Raw genomic sequence first — 20,092 nt, forward strand, 5'->3', positions numbered from 1 at the left:
ACACAACCCTCTATTCACTTTCTTCTTCTTGAAATCGATCAGATTTCAGACTAGATGTGTTCAATTGATCGATAACGACTTAAAGAACTAAACAGAAAGAAGAAAGAAGAGAGAAATAAAAAAGAAGGAAAATCTCAAACACCCTTTTTCTGGGTCCCTCGCCATTATATTGTATGTCTTTATCCATAAAAAATAAAAATAAAAACTTTTCCCAATTACTCATTCCAATTCCAAATATCCAAATCTCTCTCTCTCTCTCTCATATATATATATATATATGTATATATAAACTGTTTCCCTCTTATTTCCCAACATCAACATCACAGCTACACTTACACAATACAACAGATCATAGACAACCCTCTCCTCTGCATCATTCCTAATCATATATTGTCAACAGACACACGTCGTCGGAATGTCATCGGCGTCGTCGTCTTCCTCGTCGTCGTCGTCGGCGAGGAGAAGAGGAGCTCGTCAAAGGCGGCAGCAGCACCAGCAGGAGTTCGAAGGACGGTCGTCTTCGCGTCGGCGCGCGTTGAACGAGGTTTGGCCGGAGCACTTCGTCGAGGCTCTCGCCGTTCAAGTCGCCGTCGACACCGCTCGCTCGCAAGGCCGCCTCGCCGTCGCCGCAGCCCTCACAAATATATTCCAGGTACGTCTCTCTCTCTCTCTATATATATATATATATAGATGTTAATCACAAGTGGTGGTAAATAAAAATCTTTGTTTTTTCTATAATGATGATGTGTATCAGTAGTTGTCAAGAAAAATGATTCTTCCTACATTGTTTTGTTGTGGTACATTGGTACATAATTCAATATTTATTTTTTGGTCTTGTACGTTTTTTTTGGCCGAGTATCCTAAGATATAGCTTTTTCAAAGTCATGTTGTAAATTTTAATGTGTTGGAATGGTCTTTGGTCTCCTCAGCTTGTTTAGTTTCTCTTTTCTAATAGTTTTGAATTCATCATTTTTTGTAATTTTATCTTAAATTGTTTTAGAATATATATTGGTAACTCACAAAGAACACTAATATTCCTAATCGAAGTGAATCAAACAAAATTCAAGTAATTCAAACATAATAAAGAAAAATGCAGGCAGAAAAAAATTCGAATATTCCTAATCTTGATGGCTCGGTCAAATGACAAAGAATTCTTATGGAAAAGAGTTCTTTTGGCCTTGGATTTCCTATTTTGATTTTGTTTTCCTTTTTCCCCTTTATTGTATGCAACCTCTAAATATACCCTACTATTCTGGACTCAAAACTTTTAATTGGTTTCTAGAAATCGTAGAGAAATATGCTTTTTTTTTTCTTTTCTCTCCCTCTTTTTTTTTTTAATTGCTTTTTCTAGCAATCGTAATCGTAGAGGGATATACATATGCAGAATGCTTTTTTCTTTTCTCTTTTTTTCTTCCTTTTAAATATGATTTTTTCAATGCGAAAAATGTAATACCATATTGTTATATGTTGATATATAAATGAAGCCTATAATTTGAAATAATATTGCAGTTGTGGGAATATATAGCACAATTTAAGGAGAGACTCTATTTCCCTGCTCATGTATATATACCTCACATTTCTATATTTAGCTAACGCAACACACTCAAGTGCTTTTTGACAGTTTATATACAACATGCAATTAGTTTATGGATTTCATTTCTTTATTTCTGTTTTTGGGTTATGAAACATGTACAACGTAATAAACATTATAATTAAACCGTTCTATCGGTAAAAAACAGGCATGAACCATTTCAGGAAGTATAAATATATTGCTATAAGGACAAGAATGTTGGTTTACTTCTGAAGTTGCTTTCTTGGATGAACTGTGGCATGTGTAGAGAGTCTAGCATGACGTGTCATAATTTATTAATAATTTCTCTAGTAAAATATGTGATAAATAGAATCCCTGCCCTGATTTGTCTGAGTTATTCAAATGTTTGAATATATTCCGGGATGTCAACAAGCGGTTCTACAACAGTCAACAATTCATATTAGATCATTAATATTGTCATATACGAGAATCTTGAGATCTCACTCAGATGTTTGATGGGTTATGTAAATATAATTATGTATGTATAAACTATAAACACAGTAACACACATATACATCCAAATTCAGTCAAAAACCAGGCCTGTGCTGTTGCAAAGAATCACATGGGCCCAGTGCCTGGTTCGCAAACTAATGTCCCTTCTTGTCACCTCAATAGATTATGGTCTTCTGTGGAGTGACTTCTATTTTGTTTTTTACTTTATCTTGTTTTTTTAACCTTAAGACAGTTATAATTGTTTTTATATATATAGTATGTTCATTCATGTTATTTCTTTTTTGCTTTCCCTCGTTGCATTAATTCTCTGTGCGATCAACTGTTTGTTTTCCCTTCTCATTTCACTTCAATCGTTAGGGGAAAAAAGTACATCTCTAGGTCAAATTGAGTTACGGAATCAATTCCGATCCCTTATTTTTATTTCTTGACATGCAAATTAAACAAAAGGCTGAAAAACTTCAACTGATTAATGAAAAACTAGGAATTTTTTTAAAATGATTTTTAGTGGGAGGAAAAGTGGAGTGTAGGGTTTTGTTGAGGATAGAAAGAAAAGATTCGTCACTTTTTTAACGAGACAGCTCTTCGGCTTAACCTTTCTTGGAAATGAAAGCCAAGCCTGTGGGAAAGCACGCTTAGTACCCCTATGTTTATATCCATATTTTGTAAATAAGTTATGTATACACTAAAAAAAATATATCGTATATGTCTACATTTTTTTGTATGGACCACCACAACTATAAGACTATTAGGGTCAGTCAGTGTCCTATATTTTCAGTTTCCTCTCATTCCCTTCTTTTTAACTGCCATGGAATAAATAGTTATGTTTTTATAGTTTTCCATCTGAGATTCTTATTACGTTAGGAAAAAAAAACCGGAGATTCTTATGAGCTCTTTATTTTGCGAATAATCTGATGTATATTTGCCGATGATAGTAATGATAATAACAATAAGAGTTGAGAGCATTCGTTGTCCTTGTATGTTATTTCGTACACGCAATAGTTGGAATATAACAAGGTTCGTACCTCATGTTTGTAACCTGGATTGGCCAATTATAAGGTGGTCATGGTTTGTCTGCCCAATAGTAAGTTCTAGGAATGGAGATTCTGCTATTTCAGGATATAATAGTCATGTTTGTTAGTATTTTTTTTGCCACAATCATATACATGTTTTCGTTTACTCATATTACTGTATTTTTTTTTGTGGCTCGTTGTGTCTTAAAATCATAGTACTAGGTCAACTACAGCGATTCAGTAGGAAAGAAAGATGACATTATTAGACAATTTGCTTTAACTATTAGTTTTTCTTTATGAAATGAAATAGCCTTATGTCTATCCTTGATTAACATATAGTTTAATTATTTAAATATATTGTCTAATTTATCCTTAAATCTTAGTTTAAATTATTTTCTCAATTATCAAGAATGTTAACATATCCTTTTATTAAACTTACAAATTACAATACTAGTGAAATCTTTTTCCTCTAAAGCTTTTTCGGCTGACTTTTAAAATGAAGTGGATTTATAATTTTTTTTATACATGTATATATAAATATATATACAGTCTAATTCTTTCTTTATTTAGTGAGCTGTAAGTCTGACATTGTTTTTTCTTTGTTACATACCCCAATGTCTAAACTTATCTGCTTTTTATCGCTCCTCCTCCAAGAATAGATATCGTCCTGTTTTGCTTAAAAAAAAGATAATCGCCCTATATCCAAACAATTAATACTAATTAAACTTTATGCGCATGATACAGCACTGTTTATTAGGTTCTCTCTCTCTCTCTCTCTCTCTCTCTCTCTCTCTATATATATATATATTATATAAATATATATATATATATAAATAGTGTAGCCTGTTATTATATCATGGTATACGGTTCATTGTCCTCGTGTACGTCTCATATTCTCATTTGTGTTCATTTCAAAGACCTAAACGTTGTCATCGTAGCAATTACTCTCCATAGCCTTTATCTTTTACCAAAGTTTTCTGAGTGGTTTCTCTGCAGTAATAGTTATCCTCTTACCTGTTCTCATTAACTCCAATTTATTTCGCGAAACTGATGATGACGTATGAACAATAAGGCGTAAGAAGTTTAGAAATAAAAATAAACTAAGGTGTAAGAAATATAATTATCTTATTTTATACAAATTTAGGCGGTGCCGTTAAAGTGTTACTGCCCATTACTCGCGCTGCATCTATTTTTATGAAAATTGTATCCACGTATATTTTCACGTATACAGTGAGTTTTTAGTCAAAGAAAAACATTTTCCTTGAAAGAGTTATTTTGGTGAAAAGGAAAAGTGCTTTATTTTATTTTTCCAGAAGAGGGTAAAGGGCTTTATTGAGAATTATAGTAGTACTTTACATTACGTACTATATTCTATTAATAAACATTGTAACATCAGGTGTATTTTTGGTCCCAACATGTTGACTTTAATGACTCTTAAAAATAATATGGTACGCCTTCAAAAAAAAAAAAAAAAAAAAAAAAAATATATATATATATATATATTGTACGAACTCTCGCAATTCATAAACCTTCTTTTCCCCAATGACATCATTTCACGTCCATTCTTTTTTGCATTGCATGTTAACGAAAATTCCAACCTGTGCCAACGTGGTGTTTAATGTCCAGGTGTGCACCACGTGGCGAGCAGTCTCGCACTCAGAATTACTCTGGCACCGTCTCACGCGCCGAATCTGGGGACGGACCTATCTCTTCCACCGCGAGACCTGGCGCGATGAGTTCATCTTCTGGCACCGAACGTCGGCAAACTTCCGCGCTCGCAGATACACCCACGCGCTTCTCGTTCTGGATCCGGATGCAAACGGAGGAGTACCACATGCCGACTCCCGAACATGCCGCTGCCTCACCCTCTCCGACGCCTACCTCGCCTGCGGTTTCGCCGACGGCGCGGTCCGTCTCTTCGACCTCTCCACGCGCTTCCACGCGCGGACCGTCCGTCCCCACCCCCAAAACTTGCTCGGCCCGTTCTCACGCGCCGTGACGGGGATCATCCTCGCCCCCGGAGGCCGGCTCGTGTTCGCCACGCTGGACGGGGACGTCTACGTGGTGGAAGACGTAGACGTGGAGCTTCCTCTTTCGCCCCGTCGGGCTCAGTCGGGGAACGTGGTGGAAGACGGCGTGCTGGTGGACTTCTCGGGGAACGCAAGGTGGTGGGTGGGGCTGTACGCGGGAGTCCCCGGACGCGCTTTCCACGTGTGGGACGGCGCGTCCGAGGAGCTTGTCTACGTGGGCGGCTCTCTGACCGATCCCGAGTCCGTGGCGGGGTGGCAGATGCTCATCGAGCTGGGCCTGGTCCTGGGCCGGGTTCGGGTTGTGGGGCACGACGTGGCCGTGGCATTCACGGCCGGTCGGTCCATAGTGTTCGACCTTCGACACCCCGCTTTTCCAATGGCGGCTCAGGAGGAGGTGGAAGGCGGGGGCGTGGCGGTCACTTCGCTCGCGGCGGGCCCCACGGCTTACGTGGTGGCGGACCGCGGCGGAGTTGCGAGGGTGATTCGGGCCGGGGCGTTGGAGGAGGTTTGCCGGTTCGGGGTGCGACGTGGCGGGCCGGTGTTCGGGGGCATGAACCGGGGCTACGTGCTGATGTGTGCCGCGGGTTCGATGCGCGTGTGGGACGCGGAGACGGGTTTGTATCTCTACAGGCTGAGGGAGGATTCGGGTGAGGTCAACGCGCTCGTGGCCGACGAACGACATGTCGTAGCGTGTTCTAACCACTCCACGTTGCATATCTGGGACTTCGGTCCGCGATGACAGAGAGAGAGAGAGAGAGTATGGTGTTGTGGTAATGGGTATGGGAACTTTTGTGGTTGGGCGTGGGACACGCTGTTTTGGGGACCTTTTAGGATAACGAGAGGATTGTGCTTTGACTCTATTCCTAGACTAGTCTAGAGTTTCTGGAATTTGGATTGAAGAGAGAGACTTAAAAAGGAACTGACTTTTTGTTCTATTTTAGAAATTTATTAATATCAGTAGTGGTATGCAGTTTCTTGTCTCTCCCTCTCTCTCCTGCCCTAACTTGATGCAGGTTTCTGGGTCCTCTCCCGACCGGTTGCTTTCATGTTGTACTTTGATATTTCTTTCCTTTATTTTGTCATCATTATAATGCTTAGGTTTTGGGTGTATTTAATTTAATTGGGGATATTCTTTCCACTCAAAACCAAAGGTGCTAATGTATCATTTTTCTTCTCTTTTCTCTTTTCCCAATCTTTGGGGATTTAATTTATATTGCCTAAGTGCTCTAGGATGAAATATGTTGTCAGCCTTCGACTTATGATATTCGAGTAAAGTGAAGGGGAAATTATAGAATACATCAAATTTTTAGTATTTTATACATATTACACTCTCAAATTATTTTATTTTTATTTTAAATGACGCTTTAAAGAGCTGAGGAAAGAGTAAAAAGAACATAAAAACAAGGAAAAACAATATAAATAAGATATTCTCATTAATGAGATCATTCATGTACAATTAATAGTAATGCAACAATAGAAGGAACTTATCGGGTAGGATATAAATGTTTTAAAATAGTTTTTAGTTGTCCTGATTTTCAAAACCTGAGAATACTAGATGGTAGCTTTGCGTACTACTAGTTTCACAATTTCCGTTCACTATATTCATAATTGTCTGACGGGCTAGTTCATGATATCATTTATTTATTATCTGTTTTTCAAACAAGTGTTTACGGTTTAGTCTGACGGGCTAATACCAAGACCTATTAGAAATAAATCAAGAGCGTAATCGACCAACAACGTTTAAACAAAGAGAAATTTTATTAATTGTACTCAATGATTGCTTAAATATTAAGATTAGACCTTAATTTTGAAAAATATATAAAAATTGACTTTTGACCCAAAATCGGACAAAAAAACCCCTCTGAACCCTATACATCTCTCACTCTTCATTTTTATCATTTCAATCTTTTCTCCCACACTCAAATCCACTCAAATCCTCTCTACTTAAGCAGATTTCAAAAGCATCATGGGTAAGATTACTAACTTAATCATTTTTACAAAGTTTATGATTGTATATGATAGAATCTAGCAATAAAAATCGATCAGATCTGAAAACATAGTCCAAAATCTGAGTTTTAACTTTTTTGTACGATGGTATACGATATGGTAGGATGAGATTTAACTCTTTTGTACGATGAAATTTGAAAAAAAAAATTACGATGCTGTACGATTATGTACGATGCTGTACGATGTTGTATGATAGATAAGCTAATTTTGCATAGTTTGACTGTTTTTTTCAATTTTTGTTATGGTTAACGGCACTTGGGAGAATGAAGGACACCAATGGATGTTCACCAATGCAGATACGCATGCATTCGTAGTTCCGAAAGATGTAACATACATGTAAAAAAAAAACTAACTTGTAAAAAGTCTGGTAAAAAAAACAAACAAACTTGTAAAACAACTTTTCAAAAAAAAGTTTAATAACATAACTTGTAAATAAATCTAACTTGTAAAATAACTTTTCCAAAAAAAAGTTGAATAACATAACTTGTAAAAAAAAAAACTTTTGTAAAATAACTTTTCAAAAAAAAGTTCAATTAACTAGTCAAAAAAACTTTTTTAAACTAACTTCTAAAAAATCTTGTAAAAAAACAAACAAACTTGTAAAATAACTTTTCAAAAAAAAGTTGAATAACATAACTTGAAAAAAAAAATTGTAAAATAACTTGTCAATAAAAACAAACTTGTTTAAAACTTGTAAAAAAAAAAGTTCAATTAACTAGTCAATTTTTTTTTTTTTTTAAATAACTTGTAAAAAAAATGTAAACATGTTTACCTGTACGCACATTATGGGACATTTTGATCGACTAGCCATGTCGGGTATGTGAACTTAATTTCACTGTGCTCACTCTCCCGGTAAGACATGTGATGATTCTTGAAGAAAACACTTATGGCCACAATCCTAGTAAATGCTCGAGTCTAAGTCTGAATAATAAACATTTTAACAATGTTAAATAAAAACAAACGCGTGAATAAAAACAAACTTGTTTGAAACTTGTTAGAAAAAGTTCAATTAACTAGTCAAAAAAACTTTTTTAAAATAACTTGTAAAAAAAAAATATAAACATGTTTACCTGTATGCACATTGTGGGACATTTTGATCGACTAGCCATGTCGGGTATGTGAACTTAATTTCACCGTGCTCACTCTCCCGGTAAGACATGTGATGGTTCTTGAAGAAACCACATATGGCCACAATCCTAGCAAATTCTCGAGTCCAAGTCTGAATAATAAACATTTTAACAATGTTAAATAACCCTTATAATTTAATTAACCACAAATAAATGTAATAATTGTGAATAACATAACATTTTACGTACCTCCATCATCTCCGTGAAGTCCTTTTGATTAATCGGCGACTGCATGAGATTCTTTTGGCAATCGAGGACGGTAATGGTCCAGGCCTTGATGTCGATCCGAAATGTGAACCAATGGACGTTCTTGAAGTTCACGACGAACAGGATCTCGCGAGCACCATCCCAAGGCAAAATATCAATGTCCCTATACCCAGTCATGGGGGTAATAGTTGCCCACATGTCCCAGTCCACGGGTTCGGGCTCTGCCCCTAGCTCGATGGCCTTCTTGACGTTCGCTTCTTCCTTTGTGAATCAGCCGTACACGTGCTGGACCCACCGACAATCCATGATTCGGACGTCTTGCCGATATCTGTCGAGAGCTCGTTGGCGAGCCCGAATCATGTGAATTATAGCATCAATATGCTGAGACATAACAAACATATAGCGTTATTTTAAATTAAAAGGGAATGCGAAATATAATAAATAACGTACCGAATCATGTAGCCATTTTGTTTCTGTCAACATCGTGTCGAAGAAAGTCGTGTCTCCGTCGCACGTCTTCAGGCGAGTAGACTCCATGAACTTGACGTCCCACTTCTTTGTCCGCAACCACTTAACGAAATTATTAAACTCCTTTAGCCTCGCGTCCTTCAACGGGTTGAACTTGGGGATCGGCTTCTCTGAATACTTGGGCCTCGTCGGATCAGTGAAATGGGCGAGAATAACAAAGGGCAATCCCGTCCCATTTTGACTGTAAATAAATCTCAATGGCTATTTACCATTAATTAACTAAATGTGGGCTAAAAATAAATTGCTTATTTTCGGGAGGCCATTTAGCTTAATTACCCATGAATATATCTTATTCAAAATGCAGAGGATAAGGTCGAGAGAGTCAGTAAGAAGAAGAATGAATAAGATCAATTCGACTTAAACTAGTTGCTCGAGGACTTTTGCGAGCATGAGACTTCATAACACACTTTACAGAGAATGGACACTTTTAGTGAGGTATTTAAATCGAATCTTGTTATTATTATGGATTGGATTTTTTTAATAATGACAAAAATATTGTTCTGTATGTTCTTGGTAACATATGTGCTATGAAATCAGGTGTCATATTCCACGTCAGGATCCATGACGTGAAATTTTCGCAGACTACTTTTTGTCTGATATGCTTCTGTGCCTTTTTATTTTTTTTTATTTTTTTATTATCGTCCAATGGTTTCTCCATGTGCATTGGGAAAACCTAGCAAACGAGACACAATTGAGAATGTGTCATTTGAAAGGAATGTTTTCCCTCTTTGGTACGGTTACACACTGAGGGTTTTGAAAGAGTTGTTATCGCCGAAAATCTTGTCCTTTGTGTGATGTTACTCTGGTATTCTTGACTGCCATTGTTGGAGCATGTTTACAGAATGTTGTCAGACGTTTTCGCAAATATTAAATTCCTTGTGACTGTTAGGAATATTACCCACTGAAGATAATAAAATAAACATGAATGATTACGGAATATAATAGTAAGTGTAATGTATTAGCATTATTGATTAGTGAGTTGTTTTCTAGTTAGAATCAATAACAACTATCATCCATAGCCTCCGTATTAAACCGAATTACATGTTGGACATCTAAGTTCGGGTGGTGCGCTAAAACATGGTCGGTGATTGATCCATGCCTTGGTAGCTGGATCTAAAATCACATATGTGGAACACAAGTGAAAGGTTGATCACTTGGTGGGAACATTCTACACATTTGGTGTATGTACGACGTGGACAGAATTTGGTTGTTGATGTGTCGTTTAAGCACCGTTACGATACACTAACCGAGGTCGCTATGATGGTCACAATGAGACTTGAGCTAAAGTCTGAAGTGGTCACGAACTTCTAGGTTGTATTATCAGGTTCTTTGACTCATTCGTTAATGGCTACTTGAAGAATCCTAAATACTTATGTCTTTGGAATTCGGGATATGATCTTAGCGGAAAGTGATTCACATATACAGAATTCAGCCTTCCTGAAAGAAGGTTAATGTTCACTCACCTAAGGGTTGATTCCAGAACCGCTTGATTGCACACACTTTCGTAGTAATTACGTACGAAAGAATCTTTCGCTGGGGAAGCAACGATGCTTAGGGCCCATATGTATCTAGAAATGTATAACAGAATTATTGACCTTTCTCGATACGAGTTGAACCTATAGGGTGGAGCTCATATGCTGACTATATCAATGGACGCTCATATGCATCGAGTAATATATAATTCTAGTAACAAGAAGAGTGCAGTCTCGGCTTATCTTGTGGAGTGATGCCGAGATTAACGAATCGAATGAATAAGAGAATAAACAGAGATTTTGTATATTTTGTTCGGATTCGTATGAGCTTCAGTTAGCAGGTCCATAGTCCACAAGGTGACTCGGATAAGATGGATAGAGATGCTCGTAATAATTAAATAATTGAATATACTCCCACTACTGCAACTTGGTTGCAATTTCTTTCGCATTCGTGATAAAGTATTTTACGAATAAGTTATTAATTGTTTAGGTTACTTTGGAATATCACTTAGATTTAAATGGGCTTGTAAAATAGCCATTTAAATCATCCCACAAGGCTCAATAGAACTTGTGGCAGGAGTGTCCATCATAATACATGGGCCTTAGATTTGTTTGATCAAAGCCCAATTGTATTAGGGTTTTTCTCAAATACGAAATAAATATTATATATTAAATATGATTCGATTCGGTGAGTATTTAATTTAGTAATTATTTATGAGAGTATCATGGAGATATTCTCTGTTTTTTTTATGGAATAGTATATCCTAGTGTGAGAAACAAATAATATATTAATTATGTTATTTACTGAGAGTACCATGGAGATATTATCTAATATCCTATTTATAAAATAGTATCTCTCATTATCTGAAATAAATAATATAATAATGATGTTGTTTATATGGAATATCGTGGAGATATTCCATATCAATCACTTACTTGATTGATATATTCTAAAGTGAGAAGCAAATAAATATCAGATAGGAACTGGATATTTTATTTATTAAAGTATCTTGAAGATATTCGATTTGTTCTATTCATAGAATAAATCTCTTACATTAATTAGAATGAGATCAAAGGATATCAAGTAAGTGCATATTCTATTTTGGGTAAGCTAGAAAGCTATAAATAGTGGGCTTGGGGTAGTGCAAAAATAGCCCATTCAGCCTATTCCACACTTGAAATTTTGGCAATCCTCTCCCCCTTGGTCTTGGACGTTTTACCTTCTTTCTCGGAGTTGGAAAACTCATTCATACTACCTCCCAAAGAAAGAAAGAATTATTCCGACATCTTGTTGGAGTAATTAGTGAGAAAAGAGTTGGCTCACACCTTGGTCTCTTTTCTTCCGGGGATTACATCTTGGAAGATTGTGGTATCGATCAACTCGAGCGTGAAGATCCGAAGATCCAAGAAGCAAGGAGCTGCCAAGGAGTTCGAGAGCTTAGAGATCCGAGGATCAAAGGAGTAAGGAGTAGCCGAGATCTAAAGATCCCTAGAGCCTTGATCTGAGAAGCAAAGAGATACAAAAGCTAGGAGCGTGGATGATCTGTAGCTGAGCCGAAAATATGTATTACTAAATCCTCTTATTATTTGTGCTTACTGTGCTTGTCTTAAATATTGATTTGTTGTTATTGAATAATTTTGAGTATCATGGTAATTATTGTTTATGTTAAACATTAGCGATTGTTCGTGTATTATTCTATTCCATACTAGTAAACATATTATAAAGCTTAAGAGATTGGTTACCGAATAAGAAGTATTGAAACGATTATTTGTGTTCAATTCATGGGAATCGTAATTAACCCCAGGGAAGTAATTTACCCATCAAATGACATTAGATCGATCATTCGTGTTCGATTCTAACAACCTTTGTTTACCCAGCAATTGGTATTAGAGCGATTGTTCGTGTTTGATACCAACTTGTGAGTTCCAAACAATTAGTGCAGAGCGATTCTTCGTGTCTGATACCACCTTATTGTTGGAATTGATCTAGGGTTTAAGAAAAAGTTTAACGCTTCGTTAAGCGGCGGAATTTTAAAAATTTTCTTTTTCAAGTAAAACAGTTTTTACTAACCTAGACAAAGTGCAAGCACATGTAAATAAAACTAATATGAGCATAATAAATTTACTAACCTCTTAAGAAGCTTGAACGTTGATGAGCCTTCGGAAGGTTGAAAACGTTCGTCTCCCTCGCAGCACGTCTCTCTTTCTTTCCTCGGCAACTCGAGCAACCACAAAAGTTTCTATCACTAAATCACTCGAAATAAAAGGAATTAGTGTGTGAGCACTTTTAAACACTACGACTTAAGAACGAGTCTTGAAGTCGCAGAGCTAAACTCTAGGTCAAATGAGGACCTAGGTGCCAAAACAATCAAACGAAATTGAATAGAGAGAGAGAGAGAGAGGATCGGCCAAGCTAGAGAGAGAAGCTCTCAAATCTCTAGAACTTGGGATGAATGAAATGTGTGGAATGAGGCTCCTATTTATGGGAGAGGTCTCACCTTTAATAAGGTAGTTTCCTCTTCTATAGAATATCACATATTCATGAGCAAATATTGCCCATTTCCCTCTTATTCCACACGGCCAAGGCAGCCTTCTAGAAGGCTTGAATTTGTTTCCTTTTTTGTTCCTTGCCTTGCCTTTTTCTCACTTGGCCGAAATTCCTATTGCCATGCATAGGAAATTTGTTTCCTCTTTTTCTTTTGGCAAGTATCTTGATACATTTATGCACAAAATATTCTCTCTTTCTCTTGGGTAGTAGGCGCCCAAGATGTCTCTAGAAGGAGCTTCTAGAAGCTTCTTCATTTGTTCATGACAACATGAGAAAGACCCATTAAGAATTTTCAATAAAATTCTTATGAAATGAAATTAATCCACAAGGTCCAATTATTCCAATTTGGCTGAGTGACATTAAGTCATCAAATGACCTTGTCAAAAAATTTATTGACATTCATTTCATCCTATGTCTCAAAAGACAAAAATACCCTTTTGACAATTTTCGTTCTTGTTTTGACTTAACTTCCAGTATAACTATTCCTACTCGATGTGATTCGTGACAGTGACCTCATGGATCCAAATGAACAAAGTTTGAGCTAAATACTTGGACTCTAAAGTTCACAAACCTTTTCCAAGTTTAGCTTAATGTCAACTCCACTAAAGAGTTGACACTGAAAATCTCTCGGTTCAAATGAATTTATTTTCTACTCAAGAATTCAACCTAATTGTAATGAGTGGATCCACAGAATATTATCAGTGTTTACCCTTCATGAATATCATCAGCTAGTCGGGATTTACAAAATTACCATTTTACCCTTCTAGTTGTTATTTCCTCAACTCCTTTGTCGCTTGTGAATAAGTTAGAAACAATGTATTGACGAGGAGCTAACAAGTCACATTGTTTCATCCAAAAGAGTCAAGACTCAATTTGGACACTGGCCAGTTCATTTATTCACACTCCAAGGAACAAAGCATGAGGTGATATACATTGCATTTCAGCAATCTTGTACATGAATTCCATATCTATGAGATCTTCACAAAGTTACTCATGACATTCTCACAACTTAGTACTTCACCAATAGGCCTTGTTCGGAATCACATAGTGAGTCCGAACTCTGACTTTCTCAAATGAGAATACTAAGGTGTGAAATGACATGTCTCATTTCAGGATTAAGGTAAGCACGATGCAATTCATACGTAGTGACTTCGAGACATAAGAGGTTAAATGGTTTGTTCTTATCTTGTCTCTAGAAGTGCACTGGACAATTCAGTACCTTCGGAAGATACCTAGAAGAACTATAGAGTCTCCAACTCTCAATGCCTCATAACCAGACATCATAGATTCTTCTAACAATCATACTGAGGTCAATAGTCCTTTGACCCTGAGATTGCGAATATATCGTTTTAAGCAAACTACGAAGACTTTGTTCATGCAAATCTACATTTGTCTCTTCGTAAGTTGTTAAGTTTGTTTATGGACTAAAAGACTAAAGTTTTATCATAAAGCTTCAGACAAGGAAGATTGAATGAACGTTTCAACTTTTATTAATAAAAAAGTAGTTACAAGCAAGAGTCTTCGTAAGACTATATGACATCAAATGTACATAAATACACACTACAACTCTTCTTGTGGGCACCATTGACAACACTTATTTTCCATCAATTTGGACCAGAGTGATAGTTCATGTCTGATACCAAATTGTCTTCCCTACAGTGACTTGTAAGGAATTCCATGTCAAAGTCTAAGCGAGTCCCACAAAGGCACAAAAGTCCATCCAGGACGAGCCCATGAAGAAAGACGGAAAAAAAAACAAAGAAGAGGGCGAAAATGACCTTGGTGCGCCGCGCCCCCCACATGGCGCGTCGTGCTAATGAGAAAATAGGCGCGTAACTTGCATTCGCCGAACCCAACTTTGAGGACTCTTTTCAGCCCTCTAACCACTATAAACAGACCTCTCACCCAGAGGCAAAGGGTACACAATTCTCTCTAAACACAATCACTCGATTCTAGAGTCTTGAAACGCTACCGAGGACCCTCCGCACTTGATTTCACAATGATCGAGCTCGATTCTCTCAAATATTCTCAAAGAATAATGGCGCCCCCACCTCGCACATAACAATCAGAAATGTTGAACGTTGGAGTGCGCGCTAGGGGAACCACCTCTGCACCTTCTAGCGTATTTTCTTCTTATTCTTGTTCTCATATCTCCGCAACGAACGAAGGACATTCTTGAACTAGGAGAATGAACTTGTGGCTTTCAAGTTTCTACAAACCCGGCTCAGGCGTTGTCACTAGGTTCGGCCTTGGGTTGAACCGTCTGAAGTCTTCGATGTTGTCTAATTTTTAGCGACAATATTTTGGCGCTAGAAGCAGGGGACTTCCCGACTTAAATAACCCAAAATATTTTCCAATCTTCTTCTGCAAAAAAATCTAATTTTTCTCAGACTAGAGAAAACATGAACAATCAAATTCCCACAACATCTGAGGGAGGCGCAAATTCCCGAGCAGAAAACACCAGTTATAACCTATGCCTACTAGCACAGAGGAACCAAGACTTGCCTCCGACCAAGATCGCAAGATTGATCGTGGAGCAAGACTCGTGGGACTTATGCATTGTTGAGTTTGAGGAAAACACTCATTGGCTGATGGACCACATTGCGAGACAAAGAAACGTCAGAGCCGCCACCGAGAACCTTCTTGGCCAGACAGGGCAGGTTGGCAGTTTCACTCACTCAGGGGGCTCAGAGGATGAACGTAACTACGTTCATGAAAACGATGACGAGGGTGTTCACACTCGCTCTTGCACAGAGACGAGTGATTGCACTCTCGATCCTGACACGCGAAGTCATGACCGTGACATCCCCGTGGGCCCGCTATTTAAAAAAAATTAATTTTTTAAATGTTTTATTTAATTAATTGTATGAGTTGGGCCCTAATGATTTTTTTAATTTAAAACATAGAAAAGTAAATGATTATGATATCGTTTTTTTTTTTTCAGTGGGACATAGTAATGGGCCCTAAATTTATTTATTTTTGGAAAATATGGAAAAATAAATAATTTGATATTGATTTATTTTTCATGGGACATATGAATGAGCCCAAACCGAATCCATGGGCCAATTGTATTGGGCTCGTCTTGTTTTTTATTTATAGGATCAAATAGGAAACGATCAAACCGAATCAAACCATTCTTGCTTGTTTATGCTTGTTTATTTAATTACTTAACCATGCTCGTATGCTATAACTTAGAAATTGTTTTGTGGGTTAATGGTTATCATGGGCTTTCCTATATTTATATTATCTAATTAGATTAGGATAGTTTTAATGAATGAGTTGAACGGATCGGAAAGCATTGTCACCAAGTCGATAAGAGGCTAAGCTGAGAGGTTGTTAAAAGGCCTAGTGCCTTTCCTACCCTACTGGGAGCTTTTTCGTGATGGTATACTATTAGGATAATCAAGACTAGATGTCACGAAATTCCTAATAACTAAGCTATATCAAAACTCATGTTTTTAAGGGTAGCTTAGAATCACTTGGGTTTTTAATATGATTTAGTAAACTTGAGTGTACCACATAGGTTAATGTTTAATGCTAGGAAAATTGAAATACTAAAAGTATATTGAGTCATAGGCCTCCAACATTGATGACAACACTGTGAGGATGAAAGATCCCCTCGTGACCGGCAGGTCTTCTTAATTGAACGCCATGGTGGTCTACTCCGAACGGAAGGGCTTTTCTAATTCCAATACCAATGTTGTGTCTCTGGCGATAAGGGAGATGAGTGGATCTCTGCATGGCCTAGAACTTCTCTAGGGCGTATGGGCTAAGTTTTCTTCTGCTGAAATGTTTGGTTGACTCATGCATGAACCAATTAGTGGTTGTTCATGTGGCCTAAAGGAATATGTTTCCTTTGACCAAACTATTACTCTGCTTCAAAGCCGCCAAACCCCACGTCGACTCGGCCACCACGACCGTGGTGACCAACACCCAACTCACGGAGTTCAGGTAGATCGCAATCAGTGCTAGAGGAGTAACCACGAGGCTTATCCCGAGCAACTGAACGAACGGATTGGTAATGATTTGAAACCAGAGAAAAAAGGCAGAGAGCACAACGCAGTCGATGATCATCTCGAAGCCGAGCATCACCAGGAAGATTAGCACGAATTAGAGGAGGTTCGTCGCGATGAGAGGGAAGAACGAAGCGGAGATCGACTTGGCGACAAAGTTCAGACTTGAGACGGATTTTCCATTGAAGCTCTGGAGTGTGACGGAGGTCACCAAAATGTTGGCGAGGAGAGAGAATAGTCTAAAGACAAGGCTGATCAAGAACATCCTGACTGTCAAAAACTGGGCGAGATTACCATTATCGTCACCACCGGGGGCCAAATCTCCATCTCCCGTGATGGAGAAGCTTGGGATTAGAGAGAGGAGGCCGATGAAGAAAAAGGTGAGGAAGAGGGCGGAGAATTGGCGGGGATGGGACTTGATGAGCCGATGAGATTCCGAGAGAACGGTTGTGAGTTTTGACTTTGGTGTTGGTGGTGAAGACAATAATTCCATGATTTGTGTGGCTGACTGAGATACAAGATTCATTTTGGTTTTATGTTCTGAGAGACTGAGAAGCTATTATATAATACGTGATGGTGTTAGTGCCTTTGAATTTTAGTCACTAAAACAACTTGAGAGATGTGTTACCTGATAAGTCTACTATGACATCTATGGAAGGAAAATAACACAAAATACGCGTACGTTGAACCAATAATTGATATACTCGGTCTACTCTATACTCTTAAGAAATTTATTATTTATAAATAATATATTTGTAAGAGATATTTAGAGTTTTATTTAGGATTATGTTCTTAGTTATGAGAAATCAATATATATCAGATTTGTGTACGAGCTTGGATGTGCATGATTAATTACTATGCGAACTGCTGCTACTTGAATTATCATATGAAGGAATTACCATATTAATATTTCTTCCTTGTATATTATATAAGTTACGTTGGTAAAGCTGTATAATAGATTAGAGTAATACTTTCACTTGTGTGTATTGCTGAGTAAGCGTTGACATTGTGGTTAACTGAGTTTGAATTCTCAAGTCACGTCATAGTGCCAATATATAAACTCTATAGACTGTATTGAAACATCAAGATTAACAATACAATCTTCTCATTTTCTCTCATAGTTACTAGATTAGCAAGTTATTTTGTTCACCAAGTATACCTAGTGGTTTTCGTCAAAACTGTAAATGTCTTTGTAACTTAATTATTCAAACAATTACAAGGATATGTAGGCCATATATATACGAGTCCAATTGATCCGTTGAATACTATGGAGGTTTTAATATATATTTTTTTTTTATATATACTAATTTCATATATCTTAGTCTCTTTAAAACGTTGAATTATACAAGGGGTTTTATATGAGAAATTTCATTAAGTGGGCTTAAAAAGCCATGAAATATCTCATTTAGACCCTAATATTGAAAAATATCCCAAAATGGACTTTTGTACCATAATCGGACAAAAATGCCCCTTGACCTTATATTACCCATTTGAACTCAAAGTTTCCCTCTTACTCTCACTTTATCTCACTCGCTCAAACCTCTCATATAAAAAAAAAATCGCGTACGATATCATACGAGTCACTACGACCCTGTACGAGTCATTACGATGGCGTACGATACTCAAGCTTCAATCTCCGGCGGCGGTGATGCTCAGAAAGAGACTCTTCAGAAATCCCGACCTCTCAAAACATCGAAAAAGGTTAGTTTTTCAACTAATTTTTTGTTAAATCTCATCGAAAATAGTCAGAATAGGTAATAGGACTTATGATTAATCTGATTTGTGGTTATTTGAGCTGTTTTGGATAGGATTTAGAAAGTTAGGGTTAAAAATTGGGGCTGAAATACGATGAGAATCATGCATCGTACGATGTCGTACAATGCTGTACGATGTCGTACGATGAAATTCATAGCCCTGTACGATGTGATACGATGCGATACGATGGTATACGATGAGTTTATGTTTTTTCAAAAAAAAGTGTCGTACGATGCTGTACGATGCGATACGATACTATACGATGGTTTTTAAAAAAATTTAATTTTTTATTTTACGATGTTGTACGATGCTATACGATGCTGTACGATAGTTTTAAAAAAAATTAAATTTTTGGTTTTACGATGCTATACGAGTCTGTACGATGCCATACGATGAATTATGATTCTGACCTACTTTTGTCGTTTTTTTAGGACAATTTAAACTACATATACAACGTCTCATTCCCGGGGCGTATCACCTACGGTGGGACGGGGATCTTGAAGCTTGTACGGAGTAGATTCGATGAGCTCGGGATAAAAGAACGAATCCTCGGGACTCCGTTCGAGCAATTTTTTACGGGGAGCGAGCTTGGTTTCTCACCGGTGCTCGTACATACTCTCCTTCAGAAGAAGATCGAGGCGACGGTACGGGGGGAGATACATTTTGGTATCGGAGGCAAACGAGTACGATTTGGACGCCTCGAGTACGCACTCGTCTCGGGGATGACCTATGAAGACGGTCCAACCAAAGCCGAACAAGACGAGCGAAATGACGATGGATTGATCACGGATCACTTGAACGGCGTTGCCGGAAGCAAGTTGAGCGCGTTGATCAACGCGTTCACCATATGTCGAAGCCCTGACGCTGCGTTCAAGCTCGGGCTGCTCGTATTCGTCTATGGGTATCTTCTGGGGCAGCCGGCCAACAAAGCCATCGAAGAAAGGTGGCAGAAATTTCTATACATCGTTCAAGACCTCCCCTTCTTCTTCAAGATGCCTTGGGGAAATTTGAGTTGGGCAGAGACGTATTCCAGCCTGTCGGTGAACCTACGACGTTATCACGAGACGCTGCAAAAGAAGTTGAAGGACAAGCCGGATGTGGCACAGAAAGAGGCCAAGTACACATTGACGGGTAATCTCCATACCCTTCATTACTGGGCGTACGAGGCTATCCCAGAGATCGGGATGAGGTTCGGGTCGAACCAGGGGATTCGTGTGCCCAGGATGCACTCGTGGTCTAGTAATGTGCTCATAATGGGCAAAGACATCGAGGCGGTCTTGAATAAAAAAACGGTAACTTTTTATTATTTATCGTTTATTAATGTATTTTACATTATTTTGGAATATTGGTA

General features: G+C 37.8%; 1 protein-coding gene across 1 annotated transcript; it reads left to right on the forward strand.

The window, feature by feature from the left end:
- The first annotated feature begins 415 nt into the window (after positions 1-415).
- Positions 416-6,131, forward strand: LOC149402916 (transcriptional regulator STERILE APETALA-like). The gene is made up of 2 exons (XM_089610073.1): positions 416-652; positions 4,681-6,131. Exons 1-2 carry the CDS (start codon positions 416-418, stop codon positions 5,821-5,823), a joined length of 1,380 nt encoding a protein of 459 aa, XP_089466199.1. The 3' UTR covers positions 5,824-6,131.
- Positions 6,132-20,092: the final 13,961 nt, after the last annotated feature.

Source organism: Urtica dioica, chromosome 3, assembly GCF_054948205.1.
Source record: "Urtica dioica subsp. dioica isolate 48M chromosome 3, U.dioica_male_clone48M_v1_H2, whole genome shotgun sequence".
Classification (NCBI taxonomy): domain Eukaryota; kingdom Viridiplantae; phylum Streptophyta; class Magnoliopsida; order Rosales; family Urticaceae; genus Urtica; species Urtica dioica.